This window comes from Haliotis rubra, unplaced genomic scaffold (assembly GCF_003918875.1).
Source record: "Haliotis rubra isolate DU_JTF1 unplaced genomic scaffold, ASM391887v1 Scf226, whole genome shotgun sequence".
NCBI lineage: Eukaryota > Metazoa > Mollusca > Gastropoda > Lepetellida > Haliotidae > Haliotis > Haliotis rubra.
In genome coordinates this window covers 1,177,143-1,200,126 of record NW_025766292.1, presented here as the reverse complement: position 1 = coordinate 1,200,126, position 22,984 = coordinate 1,177,143, and the positions used below count along the sequence as shown (strand labels likewise).

General features: G+C 40.3%; 2 protein-coding genes across 2 annotated transcripts in view; both read left to right on the top strand.

Moving 5' to 3' along the window:
- Nucleotides 1-6,986: 6,986 nt before the first annotated feature.
- LOC124277724 lies at nucleotides 6,987-22,623 on the top strand. The gene is made up of 5 exons (XM_046713448.1): nucleotides 6,987-7,092; nucleotides 7,382-7,408; nucleotides 18,502-19,238; nucleotides 19,437-19,539; nucleotides 22,562-22,623. Exons 1-5 carry the CDS (start codon nucleotides 7,065-7,067, stop codon nucleotides 22,615-22,617), a joined length of 951 nt encoding a protein of 316 aa, XP_046569404.1. The 5' UTR covers nucleotides 6,987-7,064; the 3' UTR covers nucleotides 22,618-22,623.
- The window catches only part of LOC124277723, a 32,143-nt gene continuing 31,775 nt past the window's right edge, over nucleotides 22,617-22,984 (top strand). Inside the window, exon 1 of the mRNA XM_046713447.1 lies at nucleotides 22,617-22,738. Within this exon, the coding sequence (XP_046569403.1) occupies nucleotides 22,685-22,738 (54 nt within the window). The 5' untranslated portion in view covers nucleotides 22,617-22,684. The remainder of the gene's footprint in view (nucleotides 22,739-22,984) is intronic.

The following is a 22,984-nucleotide window of genomic DNA, read 5'->3' as shown; positions in this document are numbered from 1 at the left end:
AAGATGTTCATTTAGGGGTCAATTTTGGTCAGTAGTTTTACTGTTTACATACTTGGTGAGCCTAATGGCTGCAAGAGTTGTATACTCCCGAAGGAGTTGAGATTGATAATACGATGTGCCCTTGAGATTGGCATCCAATGATCGAGGGACAAAATACCAGCGCCTTGAGCATGTACTAGTTGCCTGGATATGTGCGCTATATAAATATCCTAAAATAATAATAGTTCCACAGATGTGGAAATTAGACCCCAAGGTCACCTATGAGCTTCGATGCTTTGTCGAATGCCTACGTTTCCTTGTTGACACTTACACAACATACATGTCCCTCATTCCGCAAACTATAGGATTTTAGTTGTGTTTGCAAGCTGACATGCCTGTTTATAGAATCGACCCATACTCGTCAAGAGTATGAAGTCTTGATGGAGGAATCGACCCAGTTGACGCAGCTCACCTTACAAACGACTTGTCAGTATACATAATCTACCCCACGAAATTCACATAGCGAACACATTTTGGCATTAGCATTAATGTCAGGCTAGCTGTGAAAGGTACAGGGTGAGCTGTTGTGGGTAAAGCTGTGAGAGGTGCAGGGTGAGCTGTTGTGGGTAAAGCTGTGAGAGGTGCAGGGTGAGCTGTTGTGGGTAAAGGTGTGAAAGGTGCAGGGTGAGCTGATGTGGGTAAAACTGTGAAAGGTGCAGGGTGAGCTGTTGTGGGTAAAGCTGTGAGAGGTGCAGGGTGATGTGTTGTGGGTAAAGGTGTGAAAGGTGCAGGGTGATGTGTTGTGGGTAAAGGTGTGAAAGGTGCAGGGTGATGTGTTGTGGGTAAAGCTGTGAAAGGTGCAGGGTGTGATGTGTTGTGGGTAAAGCTGTGAAAGGTGCAGGGTGATGTGTGTTGTGGGTAAAGGTGTGAAAGGTGCAGGGTGATGTGTTGTGGGTAAAGGTGTGAAAAGTGCAGGGTGAGCTGTTGTGGGTAAAGCTGTGAAAGGTGCAGGGTGATGTGTTGTGGGTAAAGGTGTGAAAAGTGCAGGGTGATGTGTTGTGGGTAAAGGTGTGAAAGGTGCAGGGTGATGTGTTGTGGGTAAAGGTGTGAAAGGTGCAGGGTGATGTGTTGTGGGTAAAGCTGTTAAAGGTGCAGGGTGATGTGTTGTGGGTAAAGGTGTGAAAGGTGCAGGGTGATGTGTTGTGGGTAAAGGTGTGAAAGGTGCAGGGTGATGTGTTGTGGGTAAAGGTGTGAAAGGTGCAGGGTGATGTGTTGTGGGTAAAGCTGTGAGAGGTGAGAGGTGCAGGGTGATGTGTTGTGGGTAAAGGTGTGAAAAGTGCAGGGTGATGTGTTGTGGGTAAAGCTGTGAAAGGTGCAGGGTGATGTGTTGTGGGTAAAGGTGTGAAAGGTGCAGGGTGATGTGTTGTGGGTAAAGCTGCGAAAAGTGCAGGGTGAGCTGTTGTGGGTAAAGTGCGAATGTTGGTTTCTGTACTTGCGTTTAGAAAATTTTGTCTCTACGTTATCAACATGACAAAGCGATTCTGCATACATTAGGAAATTGAAAGTTCTTTTATCGTCGTCAATAACACTGAATGATCCGATAAGTCACCCAGCTTATCAATATTCTATTATTGGTCATAAATATGACAGGTCAAACATGCTAAATCACTACCTGGGATACATATGTTCTTGCATTAGCAATGCCCTTATCTGGGCAATATTCATTAAATTGTATTCAGATATTAGAGTAGTGGGCTCGATAAGAAAGACGTAAGGCATCATCTATATTATACATTTAAAATAACTATCATGTAAATGTAAAGTCAGTTCACTTACACATAGTGCCAGAGTAGTATTGACGATGACACCGAAACATATGACACTGTCTGTATCACTGACTGTAGTCATTATTATACTGCAGTGATATGCTGCTAAAACTACTGCCCAGTGAAAACCTGCCTAGTGATCATTAACGGTTACCTAAATGCATGCACAACGTATGGAGACGAGGTTCTTCAACCGGTGGTATTACCATTCTTACTTGGACATCATTTGGAACCATTATCCAGCAAGACAATGACCAGCATGCTGCTCGAATTGTTCAGGATTACCTTGTCAACCACAATGTTGAGGTTCTGCTGTGAGAGGTGCAGGGTTATCTGTTATGGGTAAAGCTGTGGGAGATGCAGGGTGATCTGTTGTGGGCAAAGCTGTGAAAGGTGCAGGGTGAGCTGTTGTGGGTAAAGCTGTGAGAGATGCAAGGTGATCTGTTGTGGGTTAAAGCTGTGAGAGGTGCAGGGTGAGCTGATGTGGGTAAAGCTGTGAGAGGTGCAGGGTGAGCTGTTGTGGGTAACTACTGCCCATTGAAAACCTGCCTAGTGATCATTAACGGTAACCTAAATGCACAACGTATCGAGACGAGGTTCTTCAATCGGTGGTATTACCATTCTTACTTGGACAGCATTTGGAACCATTATCCAGCAAGACAATCACCAGCATGCTGCTCGAATTGTTCAGGATTACGTTGTCAACCACAATGTTCAGGTTCTGCTATGGCCGGCATGTTACCCGGATATGGACCCTACTGAACACATAAGGACTACTGGAACAGACAAGTTAGAAATGTTCGTCACACACAAGCCAACAGGAATCTCGGTCTTTCAGAGGAATAGCGCAGGATCCCCCATGACATCATCAGGAGACTCTCGGCATCAGTCCGACGACATGTACTGGTATGTACGTACGAACAAAAAATACACACACGATATTAGACACTTGAAAAGTCCCCAAAGAAATTATTCTTAATGTAACGAGCAACTGACGACACAGTTGGTCCATCTGGTTTGCATCTGGGTTTAACCATGTATATATCTGATGGTTATGTAAACAAGTTAAATATGTTAAACAGTTACTAGTCACACAATATGTGTTAAAGGAAACACAAGTTACACAATGTGACCACCTAAACGGGTACATTAAAACACTTATATAAATATACATGTGGAAAAACGTATCGCAACACCTACTTTTTTCTCTCAATATCTTACAAATTGCCATATAACAACATTATGAAAATAAATAAAAACAATAACTCATTTCGTGTCTCAAACGCAACAAATCATGATGCACGTGTTGCCGGTTACAAAGTATGGTGAGTGAGTGAGTTTAGTTTTACTAACAAGTATGGAGCATATGGAACACTTGCACCCCTCGTGTCATGAAAATACAGTTTCAATTATCATTCACTATTGTTAGAAAACTGAGCTAAAACGCAAACCTATTGTCTTAAACCACTCTATGGGTTCCCTCAGCTAACGTCGGCCGTGACCGGGATCGGTGGAACTTGGCTTCATGGGGAAGATCTATTTTTCATACGAGAGCCGGTTTTTGCTGTTAGTTACTGACGGAATGTCGCGTGTATGACGGCAGGCGAACATGGCATATACTTTAAGGAATATCCTGGAAGAAGTTCCATTGGGCGGAGGATCCTTGAGGGAATGGGGCTGTGTGTCGTATGACTGCAAACTTGTCACAGTGAGAGTAAATCTGAATGGACAGAGATACCAGGAGGAAATCTTGAGGAGTGCCTCATTTTGATAATGATCCCCTATTAACATGGCAAATCTTTATGGATGACAACGCCAGGCCACAGTCATGCGCAGTCATTGATTTCCTGCATCAAGAAGCCATAGCCAACCAGAAGCCCTGATTTGAACCCCATCAAGCATGTTTTGGACATTCTGGGGTGTAAGGTTCGCCAGTGAGATCCGCCAGTCCAGAATATTGATAAATTAGAGCAAACATTGCACCAAGAATGGAACAGGTTGCCCCGGATCGGATTCAGCGTCTTGTGCACTCAATGAGGACGAGGGTTCAAAACGTCGTCCAGGTGGGCGGAACTTACACAAGATGCTGACTGTGTCTTCTGTTTCTGAAACTAGAGACCGTATTTGTGGATTGGGTGTATGAATTAGGACTATGCACCGTGTTACCTGTTTTGGGATGACCATACTTTTATTGACACATTATGCTATCTATAGTTTTATTACATTACCCATGTTATACCATTCAAATAATTATTCATACCATTCAGATTCTTTATTGTTGGCTTTTGTGTTAATGAAAATTGTTTTTAGCACTTTGGCAACAAAATAATTTCCTGTGAAGACGCACACGGCATATAAACTGTGATTAAATATAGGTCCTGTCATAAAACTTGGGCGTTGCGATACTTTTTTCCATCTGTATATTTGCACCTGATAGTTACATGAAACATACTCATCTATCGAACCGTACGAGCATATGAGGCCTCTATGAAATACGAGGTACACAATATGTGTCCTTGGTGGTTATATAAAACCAGAGACAATGTGTCCGCCAGATGGTTACAATTAGATGCGACACAATGACGTAATAACCTATCGAGCGAACACTTGACCCTTGGCTCGGAGACAACAGTATGTTTCTTGTTGCTGTGACAACAGTTCGTCAATTACGGCCACGGTAAACTTTGTGGCTGTGCTTATTGATTACACTAAAAAAAGCCGTCCTGCTAATCACCGTTCAGCGAGCTGACTGGTTGTCCTCCCGATCGATCTCATGTATAGGTAAGAATAAGAAAATAGTGTTCGACAGATCAAACATTGGACGGATCAGTATCTGGAGGTAAACAAACTCAAAACGCAGCAGATCACTACTGTTTTCTAGTCAATAGTTTAAAGATATGGACTTATAACAACACATATGGTAACCTTACATGTGGGAGTATATAGACAGTGTTTGGATAGTTGCACCTAGATGTTTATACTATTATACACCTTGAGATGACAAGACTTTATGGATGATCAACTTCATTATTTAACAATGGCGACGTTTAGATACTTATACCGTTTTCAAGCATATGCTGCGGTAACGGTATAAGGATCTTTACCGAAACGTCGCCATTGTTAAAATAATGAAGTTGACCATCCATAAAGTCTTGTCATATCTATACCACCAACTTCTAGAATGCCACTCAAACAAATTATTATACACGTTATTCATTTGTTCCGCCAGGCCCAGCAGTGTCTTGCCTGCTCATAGCTCATTACATTGTGTGCCCCCAAACGTCGCTATTTCTCTTCTTGATTGTTATCCCTTTATCTATGTAATTTCAAACATGAGATGTTCATCAGTCAGGGGGGCGGTGGGGTAGCCTAATGGTTAAAGCGTTGGCTCGTCACGCCGAAGACCCGGGTTCGAATCCCCACATGGGCACAATGTGTTATGCCCATTTCTGGTGTCCCCCGCCGTGATGTTGCTGGAATATTGCTAAAAGCGGCGTAAAACCAAACTCAGTCAGTCAGTCATCAGTCAGGAAAATGCTTCGTCATTGTGTTTTGAAATAGATGAAACCCACGCTTACATAATCCGATTTACCCAAGGTCGCCACTCTCCACCATTCATATAAAAAATATATTTATTGTCGGGGACACAACTAAGGTGTTCCGCAGAAGAGTAATGGCTAATTTAGTATCGCCATCATCATTGATAGTCCTGGTCTTGGACGGTCATTTACTTCACCGGTTGTTACGAGCTTCACATAAGTCGACTAACAACTATGCGGTTTATGTGGAAGTTCGCACGATGTTACGACAGGACACCCCAGCTTCATGCATGTCAATAAATTGCCACTGAGTACACCTTGTCATGCCAATAACTTGCCACTGAGTAAATCTTGCCATGTCAATTACTTGCCACTGAGTACATCTTGCCATGTCAATAACTTGCCACTGAGTACATCTTGCCATGTCAATAACGTGCCACTGAGTACACCTTGCCATGTCAATAACTTGCCACTGAGTACATCTTGCCATGTCAATAACTTGCCACTGAGTACATCTTGTCATGTCAATAACTTGCCACTGAGTACACCTTGCCATGGCAATAGCTTGCCACTGAGTACATCTTGCCATGTCAATAACTTGCCCCTGAGTACACCTTGCCAAATCAATAACTTGCCACTGAGTACATCTTGCCATGCCAATAACTTGCCACTGAGTACACCTTGCTATGTCAATAACTTGCCCCTGAGTACATCTTGCCGTGTCAAGAAAAATACATTTGTAGCACTGCCGTCAGGTAAATCAGTTCGGAAACCTCTGGTGGCTATACTGCAGTTATGAATTTCATACCCGAATGTGCTTAGTGCCTTTGCAGCTCATGAACATGCTATCCTCAACACGTAAAATACAGTATTCAAGGGTATGAATTCCGGTGGTACTGAATTAATGCTCATGTCTATATTTTGGTGGCGATGTGAGCTAAATATTTGTGAAAAACGTTAAATAATATATTCGTCGTAAAATGTTATCATAAAACCTATTCATTTTAAAAGAAAACCAACAAACATTACAACATAAACAAATGTAACCAGTAACTGGTAAGGGGTGTAAGGTTCCTTCTGTGTCTCGTTAACTGACACCTCCCAGCTTGCCACTGAGGTGTAGACGAGGCCACGTTCTTTACAACGATATACTGCTGCTTTAGTTTGATGCAAATAGATGTTAGTGTTTTAAACTAATCAACACAAGGGTCCACACAAGTCAAAGGACATAACACAGGTATTGGAGGGGCGGATCCAGGGTTTTGGAGCAGAGGACTATAGACTAGCGCTTAAAAATGATGAAAAAAACCCATCTCAAATAAATGTACCTTGGAATTCATACCTTCCACCACACAAAGATGCATGTACATTGGATCACTAATCACTCCGCATTCACGATTGACTGATATCCCTAACAACATATTTAGATTCCTACCAACAGTCTGCCATGCCTGGCTAACTAAACCGAATCGACCGACTGTGAAGGAAGGCCTCACATGCAAGAACCAGAACCAGTATTAATAATGTGGAGTTTGGAGACACTGTCGTCAGTTGTGTCAGAACGAGAATGTGTACCAGGGATGAAATTACAACACGTGATTAGGAACGTCATGGGCGTTTTGCGCATGTGTACGATTTTACCACCCGACAGCCTACCACGATATACGCGGCACTTATCATCTATTCATCACAGAAGCAAGTCGTGGATCTTGTTACAGCAATGATACAACTCGCTCGGTGGTGGCTGGGTAAGCTCTTAAACTACAACAGTTCTTGCTAGCTCTCGCACCCTACCTAACCACTTAGTAGCATCCGAACAGTTGATTACAGTTTATCATTATTGATTCATGACGATTTGGTGAAGTTTACATGAACATAGAATTGTTATAAATTACAGTCCTTTCATTCATGTCAATGTTTGAACATTTGCGTGTTTATTGTTTGAACTATAATTTGTGCATTTACATGATGTCATTTAAAAAAAAAAAAAAGACTTAAAATTCATTCAATGTTTCTGTAAGTTTGTTTCTTTTGCAGTTGGGCTAACATGTATCTCCGTGGCATGTAAGTGACCTATTTGTTGCTCTTGGTAGTAGTAGCAGCTAATGATTAATATCATTTTTATTATTATCAATATTATTGTCTTGCGCGAAATATTTTGAGTAATTCTTTCAAGATTAATCCTTTCACAACAGAAATGTACACGATGTAAACGATTGTATTCTCTCTTCACATAATTTTGAGAAAGCTTGCTATGTATATAGAGCAAACTATGGCTTGACCTCATATCTCTGAGAGTCTGTGGTCGTTAAATGCGCACGTTTAATATCTAGATATATGTGTATATGTATGTATGTAATATTTATACACACCGTCATATCTAGATACTTAAACAAGACACTCCGTCATATATAGATATATACACAATACACACTGTCATATCAAGGTATGTATACAATATACACCGTCATAGCTAGATATATACACAATAAACACCGTCATATCTATATATATATACAGTACACACCGTCATATCTAGATATATATACAGTACACACCGTCATATCTAGATATATACACAGTACACACCGTCGCATCTAGATATATACACAGTATACACCGTCATAGCTAGATATATACACAATAAACACCGTCACATATAGATATATACACAATACACACCGTCATATCTAGATATATATTATATACCCCTTGGTCCCTAGTATGGTGATCTACCTTCAGTTGTTGGTGATCAATAGCCCATTTTAGCCCAGTATTGTCTAAAATAGTTTTTTACTTTTAAAATAAATACATGCTAGTTTTAACTCTTTTTGTGATACTCTAGTTATTTTACAGTCCGTCGATGACTGGTTATTTAACTACTTGTATGTATAGTGTATGTACAACATTTCTCGTCACTATATGGCTGAAATATTGCCGAGGTGACGTTAAATTTTAACTCACTCACTCACTTACTATATACCCATGTAAACTTAGGATAGTAGTACAGGGGTGCAATACGGAGGACGTGGTCAAATTCCGGTTCAACATTGCTACGCTATGATTTGTTTTATTAAGTAACAGATTAATGGAAGATAAGAGGGTGTATTATAAATAAAGGACGTCAGACTAGTGCCTTTGGATGTTTTGTATTGAACGTGAAGATGTCATGGGAGCAGAGAAACAACGAGTTCGAAGAACGAGTAGCTTCTCTGCTCCCATGACATCTTCGAGTTCAATACAAAACATCCAAATGCACAAGTATGACGTTCTATATCTATACACCGTTTTATCTATCTAAATATATATATATATGTGTGTGTGTGTGTGTGTGTGTGTATATATATATATAAATGGATAAGACGGTATTGTCTTATTGTGTGTATATATATATATATATATATATATATATATATATACAATACACCGTCTTATCCAGATGCATATACAATACACACCGTCATATTTAGATATGTATACAATACTCACCGTCATATCTAGATATGGTGGCCTCCCATTACGCAGACAGGCAGTTCGCAGACGCCTTAAAACAACATTTACGGTTCAATGAACAGATTAGCTACTACCAGTTACCTACACATTATAATGGAATAGTCCAAGAAATAACGCAAGAAGAAAACTGAAGCTATATTATTTACTTTAAAAGATCGTCGAAAAGACATTAATTTGAATTTTGAATGCTGCAAAAACCAAAAGTTGAATTTCATAAACATTTCAGTTTTTCCTTGTCAAAATGACATCTAAAAGGATTGGAGCATTTCAGAAATTAATGTTCCTACTAAACAGAACCACACCAGTTTTTCTTCAGGATTTACTCCCACCTGTAGTAGGCAACCGGACAAGCTATGAGTTAAGAAACTCCAAAAATTTTAGCCAACCATGTACAAGACTGAGGTACTCAACACCATCATTGTATTCCATCAGCAGGTAAAATATGGAATAATATTCCCTTAGCTATTAGGAATTGCGACTCTGTTGCATCGTTTAAATCTCATATCCACGTGAAAGAAAAGTGTGCACCTAAATATTATTCATATGGAATAAGGAAGTTAAATGTTTTGCACACAAGGTTAAGATGTATATGACGAGTACACTTACTTATGATTTATTTAGAATAGATATTAAAAAGATGAGACATCATTTCTATGTGGCCATGGATGTGAGAATGTTTTTCATTACTTCCTTGAATGTCCACTGTATACTAATCAAAGTAAACAGTTACAATCTTTAGAAAGTATTGATGAAACTAAAACATCGACTGGTATTAATCTTATCTTACATGTCAATACAGGTTTCTCATTAATTGAAAAGCAGAATGTTTTCAAATATGTACATATCTATATCTATGATTACACAATGCCATTTATCTATATATCTCAGACAAAACATTTTCTGAGTTAACTTCAGCTGTACATATCCTATTATTGGAAGAGGGCCTTTCTAAGTTGGATAAGTTGTGCCGAATCCTTTTCTGGAATGCATAACATGTTTCAATCAATAAACACAATCGAACCTCTCAGTGACAAACCTGTTTTTCTATTCGATAATAATTGATAGTAAACATAATATTGAGAAGAGAAGACAGATTATCATTTAATCACAGAAAAGTCCTATTTACCCACAATCAAACTTTTCAGTAACGAACCTGTTTCATGCTCACCCTACTCTACTCACAAGACAGTGGACTGTTCCATTATACCCGTAGGTGTAACCCTAATTAACCTTCTAGTTCAGTGTCTGTCAATTGACTGTCTTTCAAATGGGTGTCTGTCAATTGGGAGACAATCCCTAGATATGTATACAATATACACCGTCTTATCCAGATACATATACAATACAGACCGTCATAGCTAGATTTATATACAGTACACACCGTCACATCTTGATACATGAACAATGCACACCGCCATAATTTTATTTATGTTTATAAATATACACACACACAATGCACATTGTTATATCTATACTCTCCCAAAAAAGAAAAGCATATAGGAATTTCAACTGTATTTTTATGTTTATTTTGAAACATCTTGTAGGCTTTATGAGTCAATGAAATATAGCGAAATTGCACACTGGGAATGCTGACTTATCCGTCTTTGGCACCAACTCGAGGAAAGTCAGTTTGAGTGTCACTTGGAGACGTGTGGTGGCGCTGAAGTCAATACCTCGTGTGACCACCGTGGGCATCCAGAACTGCACGGCATCGCCTCGGCATCGAACGAATAAGTCTCAGAATCTCGTGTTGCCCAATCGCAGCCCACTCTGCCTGTAGTGCCTGTGCGAGTTGCTGAAGTGTCTGGGGCTGAGGGTTACGGCGTCGCACCCGTCTGTCCAGGGCATCCCACAGATGTTCGATCGGGTTTAAGTCCGGTGATCTTGAGGGCCAGGGGAGCACATTGAAGTTGTGGTTCTGGAGGAAGTCTCTAGTGTGACGTGCTGTGTGGGGCCTGGCATTGTCCTGTTGAAACAACTCCCTCTGGCGATCAATGATTGGAAGGAGGTGTGGGCGTAGGATTTCGTCACAGTACCGTTGAGCTGTCAGGTTGCCCTGGATCAACATCAAATCACTTCTCCTACGGCAGGTGATCGCTCCCACATCATAACACTTCCCCGGCCGAATCTGTCCACCTGGGGAACGCAAGCGTCGGCGAAACGTTCACGTCGACGTCTATATAGAAATAGAAATCGTGATTCATCACTGAACCAGATTCTACGCCAATTCGGTAGGTTCCAGGCCTGAACGTTGGTGCACCATTGAACTCGATGTCGACGATGTTGTTGTCGAAGCACAGGGCCAAAATAAGGTCTTCTGGCACGTAAACCAGCCCCTCTCAACCTGTTCCTGACGGTCTGTGCAGAGCGGTACTGGTCGCCGTAGCTGTTCGATGACGCAGGTGATGTACTCGGATGTAGCGATCCTGCGCCGCAGTGGTCGCTCGAGGTCGCCCACTACGAGGAGCATCTGCTACCGCATTCTGCCGGCGATATCTCTCCCAGACCCGTGAAATGGTGCTTTGGTGAACATTCATGCGTCGGGCAACTGCACGTTGAGACTGGCCAGCTTCAAGCAAACCAATGGCGATATGACGGTTGGCTTCACTTTGACGTGGCATTTTGCGTTCGTCAACAATATTCCAAATACAGTGAATAATCGACAGACAGCGATCAACCTTTTATACCCATCATTGAGACTATCTGATCCCCAACTTTCACGTGCATTGCATGTGAATTGTGTATTCTGTGACACTACACGCCGAAATTGAAAATGATGCTGTTAAATACGGGTATTTTACGGATGGTGCGTTTTGTTGTGATGTTTCAAAACATAAACACCATAGGACTCATAAACAGAGCAAAACCTTTTGTAAAATGAATCACGTTTTAATTCATTGCTACATGAAATTGCAATTTTCATGATGCGCTTCTTTTTTGGCAGAGTATATATGTATGAACAACTCAATCCGATACATTTAGACATATTAACAATACACATTGTTATATCAAGATACAGAAAGAAGACCAGCACCGTCATTTTTAGAAATATACACACCGTTAACGTTGTGTTGACCTATAAGACGTATCGCTAACTTCAGTTGTGTTTATCTATACATCATATCGCTAACTTCAGTTTTGTTTATCTATACGTCATATCGCTAACTACAACTGTGCTTATCTATACATCGTATCGATAGCTACAGTTGTGTTTATCTATAAATCGTATCGCTAACTACAGTTGCGTTTACCTATAACTCGTATCGCTAACTACAGTTGCGTTTACCTATAAATCGTATCGCTAACTACAGTTGTGTTTACCTATAAATCGTATCGCTAACTACAGCTGTGTTTATCTATAAATCGTATCGCTAACTACAGCTGTGTTAAAATGGTACAATGCCGTAAAAGCCGAATTTGTTCAACTTTCATATGAAAACGCCTGAAATCAGAAATCCCAATATGTACATCTGCCTTTTTATTGCATGCTAAATCAGGGCACCGTTGAAAGACAAACGTTATCGCTGCTTTACCAGATGAACGCAAGAGTAACTTGAGTGATTTCGAGTAACTTTCGTTAATAGTGATACAGACGGTATTGATCTTCATCAATAACTCAATTATACGACCATTGTATGCAAAGCCTGATGTCAACCTGAAGCTAAATGGGTAGCCATCGTATACTGGGCAAACAGTGGTACAATTACTTCATGACGACATTGAGTCAGTGTGTATCGTGCCTACACGTGATAAGGGTAGTAAAACGTTAGACTTTATTGACGGCCTCCGGCAAATCCACCCATTATTCTCAACGATCAGTGTATTTGACAAGGTGTTGACTTGTTATATACTATGCAAAAAAAGTAGGGGACCGGGAATCATCAAGACACACCTGCACCATCGGGTATCGGCAGGTGGAAATGACAATATCATGCCTGCTGGCGAGTAGGCGGTCATTTCTAATGTGATCTAATGGTTGGTGTGTTAAGATGGTGCAGCACTTAGTCTTTACAAAGGTCGAGGGTTTAATTCGACCCCTCTTGGACAATGAAGGAGACGCGCTTGCGATGAATTCCAACTATGTCATCTGGACAGCAACACCTACTTTACTGTGAATAGTGGGCGGATGTTGACGTTGACGTAGATGTTTGAGTGTTAAATGAACTGGGTCAAAATCTAGACACGATGAGCACGTGCAATATCATCTTAAAGGGAAGGGTTGCCCAACATACTGTGCAACCAGCACGAGGACTCGTGCAGCGATGTTGTCCACATAGCTTTGATCTTTGGCTTTGCAATTAACAATAAGTGCAGTTCGGCTCGTCATCCACCCCAAAACGATCATGCTGCACGTACATCAGTGTGATGTTTGAAACTCCTTCGTTCATGGAGACGTAGGGTCATCCTTGATTCATCAGACAATGTAACATTTGTCCAAACGCCCATTGTCTCAGTGCTGACATTCTCCAAACCTCCGACTTCCCTGATTCAGTGACATGCAGTAACGTGAGGGCTGACATACGTGTACGCAGGGTTTCTCGGAAGAGCCGTCTGGGCACTAACTCTTTCACAATTCCTGTTGCAACCGGTCCCAGTTCAAGGCGGGAGTTGTTGCCCTTGGGCGTTAAGAGCGGCGTCGATCAACGATTTGCTTAGGACAGACTTAGAAACATACAACACTTGGGCAATGTTCAATCGCCTGACGTGTGCCAACTGACAACATGCTATTTGGACGTACACGTTCAGCACGTTGCAAACATCGCATTTTCTATACTTTTACTTACTTAATCAGTTAATGTGTTCAGTAAGGTAACATGCCTCTGCTTACAACCCAGCCTGAGTGACAATGGTAAACCTGGCATATCACCTTTTCACGTGCTGTTTGAGGTCAGGTACTTCATGAATGTCAAGGTGTGTTTGATTTCTTCGGAAATATTCTTGCCACATAAATGACTTATTTGTCAAACATTCTTGCAGATTCCTGTAGTTTCGCCTGAAAACACATCCTCTACTCGACTTCGATAAACTGCTGTGAAGATATAGTGCCTATAATTAATCATTGATGCATTCATTTCTTAAAGTTTTTATGTGAGATATTTTTGTTGCATATAGTACGGATCGCACATGGGCCACATTTTATATTAAATCAAATTTAATCTGACCAAATTTACAAAAGTAGTGAAATCCGGAACTTAATAGAACTGGCAATTCTCTGTTGAAGCAGATCTTTGTATGGTTGGGCAAGATTAAATCGAGATTTTAGGTTTGTGGAACCCAAACTTTTGATTGAAGGTATTATCACGCTATATATCTATATATAATAAAGTTTGCTTTTACATGAAACTTTCATTTAGTTCACTAGCGTAAGTGGTTGTAGTATATCACTCTGTGGAGGGGAGTACAAGGTCCCTGCATGTACGATGTTCAAGTGTCTCCATGACCATAAACAACTGTTTCCTATTTATTCGAGTTAAGGGATTGCCAGGGGTGTCTTGAGACTTGTTGGACCGGTACAGGCTCACGAAACGCGAACAACAGAATATGAATCTCTGCTGATATCCTGAAATACCACCATACGGGATGATCCATGTCAACCCCACCGATTTCCACGTATATTTTCTGTCTTTGAACTACACGCAGATAGGAACAAATCCAGCATTCAACAAAGTAAACATTCTTTGTCTAGTTTATGTCAGTCAATACAACAGACTGACGTCAATCTATACAAGACAGCTCGAACGTGTAGTCTCCATTGTTACCGCTATAGTCGGTGTTGCCATGACATCAAAACACATCCTGAAAGTTTGATGGTGGATCTTCTGTATGCTTGGAGGGAATCATGTGGAAACAATCGCTCTGTAGATTGTAAACTTAGAAATCTATGTAAAACCAGTATGCATTCATATATTTTATAGATATATAATTGATTAATAATTGATTTGAGATAATAGATCCGTAGGTGCCCTTGTGTAGGTTCCAGTTGGAAGTACGAAATTGTAAATGATTGGCGTCACTCAGTGTCAGTTTTCGAAGCACTTTCTCTAATAATGAAGCAACACACACACACACACACACACACACACACACACACACACACACACACACACACACACACACACACACACACACACACACACACACACACACACACACACACACACACACACACACACACATCGTCTCTAATAAAGAAGCAATTTACATCAATAACAATTTCTTGCTTGAAGGAAAACCAAGTTCTATGGATAGTCAACTTCTTTATTGCAATGAGTGCGACGTTTCGGATCACTTGCTTGATAACAGTGTTAGTACCTATACCAATACTTATAAATACCAAGGAATTACTATGCAAAAATTGTACATTAACTTTAATAAAAACGAATCTAGCTCAGAAGGCCACCAAAACTATGTATTTTGTTTTAAGCAAAGGTGGAGTACTTAATTTGTCATGTGATTACTTCCATTAGTCGATTGTTTGGTTGCCCCTGTTGTTTATGGGTGTGAAACATGGGGTATTTGTTATACGTTTGGGGTAGAAAATATATATTTACATTTCCTCTCCTCTCATTAAACAATCACCACTTCAAGGTGATGGGGATCTGGGGTGATGTCCACTGGAAATTGACAATAAATCACGAATGTTACTCTTTTGGGGAAAACTCAGTTCAGGAAAGGCTTTTAAATTCTCTGTCCTAATTTACAAATTACTTGATAAATATACAAATTGTAACACGTCCGGCTAAAAATGGATTGCCTGTATTTAGGACACTTTTGGCAAAATTTGGGCAACACGGACACACCGTAAACAACTTAAAGCACTTGTTGAAAACAGACGGAAAGACATTCATCTACAGGCATCAACACAGAACAATCTTCAAGAGGAGACATTTATGAAAAAAGGGTATTGTATTGCGAAACAAATCTGAATGTATTACATTCAAATAATCAGATATTGCTAAAAGCGGCGTAAAACTAAACTCAGTCAGTCAGTCAGTCAAATAATCAGAGTGTGTTACTTAATTTCAGAACCTCAAACTATCACTTTCCAGTTGAAACAGGACGATGGATTAAAACACTTCCAAATGAATGATTATGTACTCTTTGTAATTAAAAACATATTAAGATGTAAATATAGTTCAGTTCAGATGAGGCAAGCAAGGTGGGGAGCAAGAACAACAAAATAGCACGTACGGCCAATGAAGCCAATATCTGGTCGACCATAGGTGCAATGATATCATCACCAGGAGCACGGGTGCACACGATACTGCTGGTTGGTTTATGACAGTCGGTGTAAACACGGTGCCACACGGGAGCAGTGTGAGACACAATAACTTTCTCCCATGTTCATACAGTCTGGTCCTAAAACAAACTTAGAAGGTCCCGAGTCCAAAGAATAAAATGAATTACGATTTGCAATTTTTCAAAAGGCCTTGTAAATTTAAGTTGAAAAATTGCCATTTACTGTGCGATGTGTGCTTGTTTAATACAGTGTACATACACAGAAAAGTTTATTCAAAGAGCCAGGCAAATAATTACACTAGTGTTATTTATTATTCTTTTGAACATGTCTACTAATACATGCTGTAAATGATGTTTTCTGCCTTCTATGGAAACAATAACAGCACCCAATGACCTTGAACCTGACATCTGCTTACACAGACATCGGTCAATCAGTACTGAGTTAGAGCCCTTAAAGTACACATCTTGTACATATATAACAACACACATGAACAACTTGGAACTGACGCGTCATTTACATGCGACTCTTCGGGAAATAACGTTATTTCATATTTGAAATTTATCGAAACAGGTTAAAGACAAAAGATAATCAATTCAGCAAGTAGTGTCGTATATTTCAATTTCAAACGTGTAATATTAAAAACATACTGTTATGACAACCATTTACCCTGATGTTTATTGTTTCTATACAGTATGGTTATGAGTGTTCTAAGCTGTCTATATTTATAGTGTTATTGAATTGCCATGCTTCCATAGTGTCGTAGTTGTGTATGTTTCCCAGCTACCTGCTTTGTGAGCGGTGAGTTGTGCTACAATGCGATGCTTGAGGCATTGACTATTTCAATTCCTGAATTGTACTTAGTGTCACTGTACTTGTGTCAGCACTAGTTTTAAGGATCGCCACACGTGATAACAGAACAATCGATAAAACAGTACGTTGAACAAAAGCTAGGTCGATCGTTATGTTTGTGGGTTCAAAACAGGTTCAGTTTGAAAACAGCTCTGTCATTAAGAGATGGTTTTCTTTTTACAGCAGTTGTACGAGTATGGGTTCACATGGTTCATGAATATGAACGATGACGATTTGCGCTACCGAATTTACTTTACAGCCTATTGCAAATTGCTTATAAAAGAGGCTGATTTTCATATGCAACACGACACTTGATATCTACCCTTTGGGGACATTCATATACATTGTGACACATGGAGGTGGCCTACATGGAGGTGGCGCACATGGAGGTCGCCCAGATGCTGGCGGTCCACACGGTGGCGCACATGGAGAGGGCCCACATTGAGGGGGCGCACGTGGAGGTCGGACTGACAATGGTAAAACACCGTGACGCCACATTACCATAGGTGTACCCGTATTTCATGAACTTACAATGGTAAAACACCGTGACGCCACATTACCATAGGTTTACCCGTCTTTCATGGACTGACAATGGTAAAACACCGTGACGCCACATTACCATAGGTTTACCCGTCTTTCATGGACTGACAATGGTAAAACACCGTGACGCCACATAACTATAGATTTACCCGTCTTTCACGGACTGAAACGGCAACTGATTGAGGAGATTCGTCCAAAACAACCTGTTATCAGTCTAAACTTAGATTGTTTTACATAAATACGTCTTTGAACTTTGTGTGAAGGGGATATTTAAAACCCGCACATGCATATTAAAAGCAACAAGGTCATTGATCGTCAGCGTCTCGACAAATGTCTCGTCTTGTAATAGATGTCCAAACGGTACCTATTTCCTATCGCTTTGAGAAATGAGTATAGTCTCTACAAAAGATTTGTCACCCGGTGGCTGGCTGTTTCATGTGTTGTGATGTGCATAGACTTAGTACATTCGTGTGCTAAAATATAAGAGATATGGAGTATATGTATGTGAGGATGGATACACAACAAGTGGATATGGTGTATTTAAATGTGTTGTAAAATAACCTAATTGGTTCTACAATTTTCCTTCAAATTCATTTTTTCACAATTATAAAAAAAATATGCCCAAAACTGGATAATCATTCTCCATACATATTAGCAGTATTCTATACCATCGAGAATGATTAGGTGGACAACGTGGGTTGACAAGCTGGTATTATCCAAGTCAGCCTTGACACTTGGTCATTGTTTCATATTCTTCGTTGAATAGGATATAAGTTATGTTACAGGGAAAATAACCATATATTCACATGAACCATTGCTTTGGAACATATTAAGGTAGCCGAATATCTACTGATCTCCAGGATGCATGTTGTGCCGTTAGTTTGCTAACCCATCGTCCGAGTGAGATGTGAACACAGTTGTTAAACTCTCTTTTGTTACATTGTAGCAGCTTAACCTATAAGGAATCAGTAGGGCAGTGCATGTCGTTGATGAATGTTTGCCTGTTTTCAAATAGACTCTGCGACACCGATGCCCAGAGAGAAAGAAAGTCCAGGTCCAAGTAAGCCTCCTCCTCTAAGGGAAATGCCAAACAACACCAGGTCAATGCCGGATCCGCCGACACAGCAAGAGATGGGAATGCTAATTAGAAGGCTTGCATTAAAAAATCTCACAGAAGACGAAATTGAACAACTTTCGATGGTAAGAAACAACCTCACTGACGATCAAGAGTCTCAACTTGCTGAACTCGCTCTAAGAAATGTAACTGACGAAATGAAGCAGTTGATATTACAGAAGTTTAAACGAGCTGGCTATTTGAGTAAATTTGAACGATTCATTGTATGGGCCCTGAATGAGAGAAATGAAATTACATCACAAGATCTCAGGAAAACTAGAGAAGAATTAGAAGAATGGGCAAGGGATGCGTTGATGAATTTTAGCCGAGAAGCAAGAGAGACACTGAAGGGAAAACTGGGGCGGCCTGGAGAAAATCTGACTGATGATGACATCGAAAAGTTAGAAGCTCTGAAACTCAGAGGGAATTTGACTCAAGAACAGCGCGATAAACTGGACGAAAGAATTGCAGAGGGTTTGAATGAAACAGAAATAGAAGAGGTGAAGACTGCTTTGGACGGTGGAGTCCTCGGGGATGACGAGCTGAAAAAACTGAAAGGCTTGTTTAAAGCGGGGCGCTTAACACCGGAAGAAAGGGAAAAACTGAAAAAGATTGCAGGATTGACGTCAACTGGAGAGGTAAGTATATTTTAGAAACAAACTACGTTGACCTAAATATAATTTAATCTGAACACCGTTTACCTTAGGGCAACTTATTATATCCACTCTAGTCTAAGGTATTTTCTTGAATGATCACCAGTTGGGTAGATTGATTACATGTTTACATCCCTCCCTTATGCTGATCTTTACTGAATATTTCTTTCTGTGTTTATTCAGTCACTAAGTGACATAGCCAGGGGACTTGCAGTCATCCCAGACTCATTTGGACTGGACGAACGCGAGAAAACTGATTTTCTGGAAGCCGGCGAGCGACTGAGAGGTAAGTCACCCTCTTTTCAGCCTGCTGCATCCAACTAACAGGTGTATTGTAATGGTTAGTGTAAAGTGTAGTGTAAGGCGTAATGTAAAGTGTAATGCCATGTGTATCATACCCTGATGAATTAACGTGTCCCTCGGTTCAGATAGTGTAACATACCTTGATGAATTTACACCATGTCCCTCGGTTCAGATAGTGTATCATTCCTTGATGAATTTACACCATGTCCCTCGGTTCAGATAGTGTATCATACCTTGATGAATTTACACCATGTCCCCCGGTTCAGATAGTATATCATACCTTGATGAATTAACAACATGTCCCCCGGTTCAGATAGTGTATCATACCTTGATGAATTAACAACATGTCCCCCGGTTCAGATAGTGTATCATACCTTGATGAATTAACAACATGTCCCCCGGTTCAGATAGTGTAACATACCTTGATGAATTAACAACGTGTCCCTCGGTTCGGATAGTGTAACATACCTTGATGAATTAACAACATGTCCCTCGGTTCGGATAGTGTATCATACCTTGAGGAATTAACAACGTGTCCCTCTATTCAGATAGTGTATCATACCTTGATGAATTAACAACGTGTCACTCGGTTCAGATAGTGTATCATACCTTGACGAATTTACAACATGTCCCCCGGTTCAGATAGTGTATCATACCTTGATGAATTAACAACCCTCGGTTCAGATAGTGTATCATACCTTGATGAATTAACAACATGTCCCTCGGTTCAGATAGTGTATCATACCTTGATGAATTAACAACATGTCCTCCTCGGTTCAGATAGTGTATCATACCTTTGATGAATTAACAACATGCCCCCTCGGTTCAGATAGTGTATCATACCTTGATGAATTAACAACATGTCCACGGTTCAGATAGTGTATCATACCTTGATGAATTTACACCATGTCCCTCGGTTCAGATAGTGTATCATACCTTGATGAATTTACACCATGTCCCCGGTTCAGATAGTATATCATACCTTGATGAATTAACAACATGTCCCCGGTTCAGATAGTGTATCATACCTTGATGAATTAACAACATGTCCCCGGTTCAGATAGTGTATCATACCTTGATGAATTAACAACATGTCCCCGGTTCAGATAGTGTAACATACCTTGATGAATTAACAACATGTCCCTCGGTTCGGATAGTGTATCATACCTTGAGGAATTAACAACGTGTCCCTCTATTCAGATAGTGTATCATACCTTGATGAATTAACAACGTGTCACTCGGTTCAGATAGTGTATCATACCTTGACGAATTTACAACATGTCCCCCGGTTCAGATAGTGTATCATACCTTGATGAATTAACAACGTGTCCCTCTGTTCAGATAGTGTTACATACCTTGATGAATTAACAACATGCCCCTCTGTTCAGATAGTGTAACATACCTTGATGAATTAACAACGTGTCCCTCGGTTCGGATAGTGTAACATACCTTGATGAATTAACAACATGCCCCTCTGTTCAGATAGTGTAACATACCTTGATGAATTAACAACGTGTCCCTCGGTTCGGATAGTGTAACATACCTTGATGAATTAACAACATGCCCCTCTGTTCAGATAGTGTATCATACCTTGATGAATTAACAACATGTCCCCCGGTTCAGATAGTGTATCATACCTTGATGAATTAACAACATGTCCCCCGGTTCAGATAGTGTATCATACCTTGATGAATTAACAACATGTCCCCGGTTCAGATAGTGTATCATACCTTGATGAATTAACAACATGTCCCTCGGTTCAGATAGTGTATCATACCTTGATGAATTAACAACATGTCCCCCGGTTCAGATAGTGTATCATACCTTGATGAATTAACAACATGTCCCTCGGTTCAGATAGTGTAACATACCTTGATAATTTAACTGATAAAACTTCGAAAACATTAACAAAAGCAACACTGAACATCGATGGACTAGAACATAATGTACCAATCAATGTCGATGAAACCATTCTTATTAATGCTAGTGCATATTTTCAAAAGCCGCCAAGCACGATGGTCTTAATGATCATTTTGCTAACTGCACTGATATAAAGAATCACGTAACACTGAATTGTACATTTGCACTTTCATTATTATAGTAATTGTCTATATGTTTAGTTTTACGTTTACAACCCTCATGACCCGTGAAGATCCGGGTTAGAATTGATCTTCAGTAATCCATGCTTGTAAGAGGAGGCGACTAACGGGATCGGGTGGTCAGACTCGCTGACTTGGTTAGCACGTGTCATCGTATCCCAATTAAGTGGAACGATTCTCATGATGTTGATCACTGGATTGTGAAGACTCGACTTTTACAGACCGCCGCCATATAGCTGGAATATAGCTGAGTGTGGCGTTAGACAACAAACCAAATTCCACATTAATTTTCAAAACATTTTGATACTGATCGCAACCATCTCAAGGATTCGTTCAGAAGATCCTCTCCTACCCAGGTTACTGTAAGGAGACGGCACATGATATCTTACACAGTCCATTCAGAAAGATCATATTTGTTGTTAATTATGTTATAAATCTACATATTAAGATGAGCATACATAAGGATATAGTTAACTTCCTTTGGGAAAATATCCTATGAAAGTCGTCTGTTTGTGTATATATTCTTTGCTTACTTGTATGGTTAATGGATTGCTGGCGATACGAACGCTTTGGTGTGTAAAGATGCGCTTTCATATTCCTCGAAGTTGTATGTTTACGTGATACATGAGTGAATCAGGCTTCACTGCTCTGGTTACGGAATGAACCCGTTTGTTTACAAATACGAGGAATGTCCGGTCACGTGAAATGCAAATTTGTTTGTAGTGGTACAATGACAAGTCATTGCTAAGCTGGCGAAGCCATAAACACTGAAAGTGGTACCCACCTGACCCTGTTATCGGTATATCTGCAAATGACACCAGCGGATACCATTTTATCCGTTCGAGTCATCACTACGAAACGCCTGCCGTCATACGATACTATTTATTTTATCACTATTACATTTAGATGTCATTCAGTTTGATGAGCTGTCAGATCCGGCTGCTTTGAAAAAAGTTCCTTGACGAATACAAAAAGCTTCCGGAGGAAGAAAAGGAGCTTCTAGCTAACATAAGCGGTCGCATCACCTCCATGTCAAATGGTGAAATTCGGGACATACCAGCCACCATGCTCGAAAAAATGACAGTGAGTAAATGTGAGAGTAGGAGTTATGTAACGTCCCCAAATATCATGCCTAAGTTCCGCAACCTTTAGTCCCCCTGCCCAATATTACAAATTAACATTGGATACCACAAGTGCTTTGGTGAAGGGAACATGGATCGTGCCCCCATGGAAAAGATCTGCAGTCATAAAGGTTACCATGGTTTTGCAGAGCTTTACTTAATACAGAGGTTAATATGTGTATGTGCACGCTAGGGAAGTGTTGGCTTT